At 42.6% G+C, this 7,802-nt stretch overlaps 1 protein-coding gene across 1 annotated transcript; it reads right to left on the bottom strand.

Moving 5' to 3' along the window:
- Positions 1-1,702: 1,702 nt before the first annotated feature.
- LOC126393370 (olfactory receptor 142-like) lies at positions 1,703-2,730 on the bottom strand. The gene has a single exon (XM_050049504.1). It carries the CDS (start codon positions 2,701-2,703, stop codon positions 1,771-1,773), a length of 933 nt encoding a protein of 310 aa, XP_049905461.1. The 5' UTR covers positions 2,704-2,730; the 3' UTR covers positions 1,703-1,770.
- Positions 2,731-7,802: the final 5,072 nt, after the last annotated feature.

The raw sequence follows: 7,802 nt of genomic DNA, 5'->3' as shown, positions 1-7,802 counted from the left end.
ACTGTTGTTTGTACTGATACTGTACATATTGGTATAATTTACTGTGAGTTGTTTGTACTGATACTGTGCATTCTGGTATAATTATTTGCATTACTATTTGTTTTTTTCTTCAGATAAATCTGATAATTGTTGCTCGGTCTCTTTACTCATTTATTTAGTATGTGTCCACACACCTTCTCATTCTACATATACATAGAGGTATACTGGTGGCTTTACAGCCTACATTTTATTGATTATCTCTGATCCCCACGGTCAATTTGGTCGTTGCATCAGTGCGAGCAACACTGCTGACGCTAGGTGGCGCCAAGCTAAAAACCCCCCGAATCCTATCTGTTGCCTCTTTAAAATCAGGACCATTGCGGGCCAAAAACAGACATTATGAAAACCGCAGCATTTGAGGCGGATAATAACCACTTCCCTTTGAAATGCGAAGTTTGGGCCCATCAGAAACAAGCAGTGATTCAGCAGCTTCGATTTAGCTCCAGAGGATAGGCAGGCTCCATAGTCCAAACGGTGCAATCCAAGTCGAGAAACTTCACTTAGAATCCCATCTTCAGTTGAAAATAAAGCCTAGTATATCGCACGCAATCGCACGCAACTAAACTCCCATTAAAGAGACACATTAAAAGTCACACAAACGAACGGACAGGTAACACTAGGAGAGACAGGTAGAGATGTGAACAGGCGTGCAGGCGTGGTTACGAGGCTACAAGGCAAACTGCTATGAGAAAAAACTTACTACAAAATGACAGTGAATCTGGGGTTGGCTCTCACTTGGATGATACTGCTTATCAATAGTAACTTGACATTTTCTGCATAGTATACCTTTTAATCATAGGAAAAATTGTGTTACAGTAACACTGAATACCCCCAGTGTTACAAGGCCTATTGAACTATCAGGTAAAATAATGGCAGATAGTTTTAGTTTTGTTTAATGAGGTTTATTGGACAATATGTAATGGTTACAGTGGAAAGCCTATGCACATTATAGTAAAGTACACATCAACACTGGAAATAGAGTTTATGAAAATCTTCACCCTGCCCTTTGTTTTACAAAAGGTCTGTTTTCAGTGACCTAATAACAGTTTGCGTGTGGATAAAAGATCAAAACATGTAGAAAAATACCCCTGCACATGTGACCTCAGCCTTAATTTGACAGGTCCAATGGTCATTTGTTGTTTTAAAGGGGCGAGATGTTCTGACAAGCTGTTTTAAATACTCCTTAGTCACCAAGTTTGTCTTTTATTTCTTAGTGTTTCATTTGAGTACATATATAGGATAATATATTTTTCAGATCTTATGTTATTTCATTCCTTAATACCAGAAGACACACAGTCATGTAGCCACAGAGTGGATTTTGCGAATTAATAGAGCGTGTTGTCTGAGATGTGTACACACAACAGTGTAAACCACAATGAGTACAATGAGCAAACTTGGGTAAATGTGAATTAAGTAAAGAAATGCTTTAAGAAAGTAAATATTTTATAGTATAATCATTTTATTATTATTTTGTGTATACCAAATACCAAATAAAAAAGAGGCATATGATTCAGCAGCCTAAATCTTGAAGGTAAAAAATATTCTACATTCATAAATGCATTAAAATTTTCAGGCTAAATTTTCAGCTTAAAAGACATCCTTCAAGACATAGCTAACATTTGGTAAATGTGCAAAACCTCCATTCTTCAGTCTGATGATTTAACTCATAAGCAAAACACCCACCAGGTTAAGCAGTGCATATTTCATTTTAATGTATTAATTAAAATCAACTTAATATTTGTTTTTAAAAGTAATAACATGTAGAAATCTGTTCCGAATTTTTGTCAATTTGAAACCATAAATGAGAGGATTTATAACAGGGGGTATGACAAGAAATTGTATTTCAATAAAGTTTTGAACAGTCTGAGGTAAATCTTTTGAACCAAATCGCATGTTCATGACATCAAAAACTATTGTTACAAGGAAGGTGAGTAAGGAGGTCAAATGTGGCACACATGTTTGCATGAACTTCCTCCTGTTCTCTATTGAATTCACACATGTTTTGACAAGATACATATAGGACCAAACTATAAAGAAACCATGAAAGACATAAATGATAAATGTAATGTATGCAACAATACCATTAACCATAGTATCAGTTGGGAAACAAGCAAGTTTAACAATAATCCAATTCACACAAAAAAGTCTGGCGATAAATGGGCTGCATAACTTTAATCTAGATGTCAGAATAACATTTATGCCCAGAATGCAGAAAGATGCTGACCAGGACAAACACACCAATGTTAAGAGTCTTTGCTTTGACATAATACAGTGGTAGTCTAGAGGTCGACATATAGCCGCATATCTGTCATACGCCATGACTGCAAGAATAGACAGATCACTGCAGGCAAATGAATACATTACCAGAGCCTGAACATGGCATCCAGCATAAGAGATAACATGAACAGGAGAAAGCAGATCCCAGAGGAACTTGGGGTAGAAACCTGCTGTCCCATAAAGCCCATTCATGCAGTACACACACAATAGAATATACATTGGTTCATGCAGGTTTTTATCCAAGATGATGATCACAATAAGAGTAACATTTGCCAGCAAAATGAAAAGGTAACACAGTAAAGTGAGGGAGAAGAGAACAGCTCGGTGGTTCATTGTCTCATTTAAACCTGAAAGAGCAAACAGTGTTATTAGAGAGACATTATCCATTATGGTGAGAAAAGCTACATTTTCTCCTGTGATGTGTACCTCCATAGTGACTTTTCCCTCATCTCACTGTTATTAATATATTGTCTGATGACAGCAACACGAGCTGGGGACCAAATCAGCCAATCAACACTCAGAAATAGCTTCTCTTTTTCAGTGTGCAGCATTTTACTGTACCCCCAGGCAATGCAAAGCAGTGAGCAACACAAAACCCAAAAGCACTAGGACTGCTGAAGTTTCCACCAGTGTTATTTTTCAAACTTGCTGTTGTATCCAAACTAGAGCTCGACACAGGCCTAAAAATAAGAACTGGCCTGTACTCACACCTTTCACACCCGACCTGACTTAACCTGCCTGATACTGCAGAATCTGAGACCTGAAACTGACCTGAGACCAAGGCTATATTTTTATTCCTTTTCAGTCCATACACTCTGTATTTATTTGCACCTCACCTCACTTAACCTGACTACAACAGAACCCTTGCAAGCAGGCGAACTGGCCACACTTCCTGCCATTTAGTTTAGCGAATGGATATTTGTTTAGCATTGGCTTACTAATAACTTGCTTATTTAGCAAGCTATATCATGTAGTGTCTCTCAAAGTCCAACCCCACGTCCATGTCGTGAGAGGCGGAAACAGCTAGAAGTACGGGATTGCCAGGCAGGGTGAAGTATGGAGGGTGGCCATTGATGCCACCTGGGCCGCTACGGTAGCCATGAAGGCCTGCCTGGACCCACCTGGAAACACGCTGGTCAACGGGGCACTGGTGAAGCTAGGTGGGCCAATCATCCGCTTAGTGGATAAACATGATTACAGAAACATTCATGGAAAACATTCAGCAAGGTTTGGAAGTGGAAGGTGTCTCCCTCCAGACAAAAATTACGCTGGACAACTCAAGCCGGAAGGACTTTGTTCAGCTGATCCCCCTTATTACAACCAAACACAACACAAAGATTGGCTCCTGGAACATTGGAACAATGTACCAAGCCGGTAAAGCATCCCAGATAGCAGCTGAAATGAATTAGTACAACCTTTCCCTAATAGGGCTCAGTGAAAGTAGGTGGACTCAATCAGGAAAAACCCAACTTTCTAGTGGAGAAACAATAATATACTCAGGTCACGACCAGGATAATACCCCACATACAGAGGGAGTGGGAATTATGCTCTCAAGAGAAGCAGCCAGGTCACTGATGGAGTGGGAGGCAGTAAATGCACGCATCATCACAGCAAGGTTCTACACCAAAACCAAGAAACTCACCATCATCCAGTGCTATGCACCTACAAACGAGGCAGAACAGCAGTCAAAAGATAACATGATGTACTATAGCAAGTCATCAAGAAACAGAGGAAGAAAGACATCATCATTCTGACAGGAGACTTTAATGCCAAGATAGGCCAACACCGGCAAAGAACAAATAATGGGCAAACACGGTCTAGGGGAAATGAACAATAACGGAGAACAATTCACAGATTTCTGCGCATTCCATAATCTAGTCATAGGAAGTAGTGTATTCCCACACAAAAGAATGCACAAAGCCACTTGGGTTTCCCCAGACCACAAAACTGAAAACCAGATTGATCATATGCATCAGTAAGAAGTTCAGGAGATCCCTCCAAGATGTCAGGGTGAAAAGAGGAGTAGAGCTTAGATTCTCTGCCCGAGCCCGAGCCCGGCCCGACCCGGCCCGCGGGCCCAAGCCGGGTCGGGCCGGGAGCCCCCCTCCCTCTGACAGGCCCAGGCCGGGCCTGGTCAGATATGACGTTTTTTTTTTGTTTTTTTTTAAAGCTATGATTTGATAATGTTATAGGCTATGTATTGTAGCGACCCTGCAGTAAATGTTCTGTTATAATGTCAATGTTCTGTGAGTTAATGGCATGTTTGGGATTGAATGAGGTGCGGGGTGCGAGTGTGACGGGGATGAGGAGGGCTGTGTGAGTGCGCGTGCTGGTGTGTGTATGAGCGAGCTGGAGGAGAGAGCAGGAGTGCACAGATGGAGTTACAGCTAAGTTGTTGTTTGTTGGTTGTTTTGGCGTGGTTACGGCCAACAGTAACCTGTACTGTTCAGTAATAAACGGTGGTTTAATTGCCGAATAACTGCGTCATCCTTTCCACACGTCCTGGCGGACGCTACAGTATTATAAAAAATAAAATTAAACCACACTTTGTATGACACATAGCCTAAAGTTACAACAAACTTAGGGCCGAATTCACAAAGAATGAACTGCGGCCGCTGATAGCACCTTGAATTGCACTTCACTTGCACCCGCAGTTTGCTCCGTCTTAACGTCCTATTCACAAAGGATATTGCGCTAATGATATACCAGCGCAAACACACCCACAAAGTTTGGCAGCTGAGTGCAGTTTGCCCCTGATTTGCCCCTGATTGCAATTAGCCACATGGCAAAGTATAAATGCTGGCTTTGCGCCAAGAACACCGTGGCAGAACAATGGCAGACTTTGTTTGGCAAAGTACTGAATACTGTATACCCTCATGTAGTGATGTCTGCTGGTGAGTCAGTCTAACAGTGTCGGATGGGTTGAGGCTGTGGATTTGACCAAGTTTGACCACTTTATCACTATTCCCTCTCACTTGTAGCTGTTTTTTCGTTATCTTTTGAATTTAATATGAATTATGGAACCGTTTTTGTTCACGTTTGTTTCCCCCGTTTCGTAAAATAAATTATTGAAAGTTGCTTTTGAAGTGCGTGACAGAAGTGCGTTTTGAGAACGACCGCAGACTGTCACCTGTTCAACGCATCAATATCTTCGGATGCCATTAAAGTAATAATGATTATAATAATAATGTCAAAATATTATTTACAGACTGATTTAACAGACGATCACTGCTGCCACGATCACTGGAAAGTCTGGGCGAGAGGCTTCCACAGAGGAGCGCCCAGTTTGCACCAGCTTTCTAAAGACGTTATTTACTTCACTCAAACTGCGTGTGGCTATTAGCGCTGGTGTTAGTGAATTATACGTTGTCTATCAATGAGGCTCATTTGCATAGAAATGGGCAATTTTTTCGCCAAATATATGCATATTACCTCATTACCTCAAGTGCAGATAACACCAGAGCACCAAGACGCAATCTGCTTGGCAGCGCAGTTAGTGGAGCATTTCACCCTCTGCTCGTGCTTTGTGAATTAGACCGTATCTGTTTGCTCCATTTTTACCAGTTTAGCGGCCGCAAAAGCCACACAGTCCTTTTGTGAATTCAGCCCTCAGTTACAATGTTGCAACATTGTGCGCGCATAGCCCTTCACCACCTGGATCCTAAAATAAACTGTTTTATTACATAATCATGCTTCCGTGTTGCGCCATTCATGAAGATCCTATGTTTCTCTCATTCAAATAACAAGACTTGTGGTTTAATACTCTTAATTATAACAGCCAACTTATTGAAAAATCATAGGAAAAATTGTGTTACAGTAAAATTGGGCTCGGGCCCATAATTACAGTTAATTGGACGGGACAGGCCAGTCCCGGACATAACGTGCACAGGCTCGGGCCGGGTCGGGCTGGATTTTTTGGGCCCAATCTAAGCTCTAAAGAGGAGCTGATGCAGCCACAGACCACTACCTTCTAATAGGGACACTCCGTTTAAAACTCAAGAAATTCACAAACTCGCCAAGAAAAGTCAGCACCAGATACAATGTCAGCCTTCTCCAGGATCAGAGCATCAGAGAGAAATTCCAAATCACCCTCTCAAACCGGTTCCACCCCCTGAGCCAACTGGAAGAAGAACACCAAACCGTGGACCAACGATGGCAGAACATGAGGAGGGCTTGGATAGAGGCATGTGAGGACACATGCGGGAGAAGGACAAGGCAACACAAGGAGTGGATCACAGGAGAAACTCTACAGAAAATACAAATGCGCAAACAGGCCAAAGACACTCTCAACAATAGCCGCACAAGAACTGCAAAAGCAAAAGCACAGCAAGATTACACAATGGCAGACAAACTGGTTAAAAAGAACATCAAGAAAGATAAAAAGCATTTCATTAACAACCTAGCAACCCAAGCAGAAGAAGCAGCAGCTCAGCACAACATGAAGGAGCTTTACGACACCACATGGACATTGGCTGGCAAACACAAAAGCCCGGACAGGCCAATACTAGACAGAGACGGAAAAACTCTCACAAAGCAAGAAGACCAGCTGAAGAGGTGGGCCGAACACTTCAGAGACATACTGAACAGACCCATACCAACTGAACTGACCAACATCCCACCAGCTGTACACCCCCTACAGGTCAATACCAACAAGCCCACCAAACAAGAAATAAAAAAGCCATTCAAAAACTGAAAAACAATAAAGCACCAGGGTCCGATGGAATACCCTCAGAAGCCATCAAAGCAGACCCAGAAATGGCAACAACACTACTCCACCAACTTTTTGGACACATCTGGGAGGAAGAAAGAGTGCCAAGCGACTGGACAGAGGAATACCTGGTGAAACTCCCCAAAAAAGGAAACCTGAAAGATTGAAACAACTACAGGGTGTGACAACCCCAAGTGGGGTGGGGTTGTTTGGATCTGTATGTGTGCGTATGTGGTGTCTTGCTCGCCCTCTCTCCTTTCTGTTTCAGAGCGTGATTGATCATGGGCCTCCGGTGTGTGCCTTAGTGGGCGGGGCTGCGGCTATGAACACCTGTGGAATCCGCCCGGTCTCTCTCTTGGCTTCCCATTCCCGGCTTGACCCTGCAGCTCACCTGTTGTCCCTTTTCATTTTAGTTTGCATCCAACACACACACACAGCCATGCACCCGCAGTCACTGCTGACATTCCACATTACAGATATAGATTGTTGTATTTTGTTAGCCTTAGTTTCTGTTGACTACGTTTGTTAAATAAATATCACTTGCAGTTACATTCCCTCTTGTGTTTGTCAGAGAATTGAGCCAGCTCTGACAAATGGGGACTCGTCTGGGATCCCACTTCTGACACCACCGGTCGGGGGGTTAGGTGATATGCGGTAGGTGCGCATTTTCTGGAGGTTCCCGTTAGGCTTTAGGGCACTCTCTCCTTTGGGATTGTGTCGGTTTGTTTTTTTCGTAGTGCTGTGGGGAGCGGTTAGTGTTGGCTGCACAAGCAGCCTT

This window comes from Epinephelus moara, chromosome 7 (genome assembly GCF_006386435.1).
Source record: "Epinephelus moara isolate mb chromosome 7, YSFRI_EMoa_1.0, whole genome shotgun sequence".
NCBI lineage: Eukaryota > Metazoa > Chordata > Actinopteri > Perciformes > Serranidae > Epinephelus > Epinephelus moara.
The sequence above is the reverse complement of the archived record's forward strand: the minus strand, read 5'-3'. Positions and strand labels throughout refer to the sequence as shown.

What these genes read in the sequence shown, in the direction of transcription:
- LOC126393370 (XM_050049504.1), bottom strand. Translation starts at nt 2,703, where the DNA reads ATGGATAATGTCTCTCTAATAACACTGTTTGCTCTTTCAGGTTTAAAT.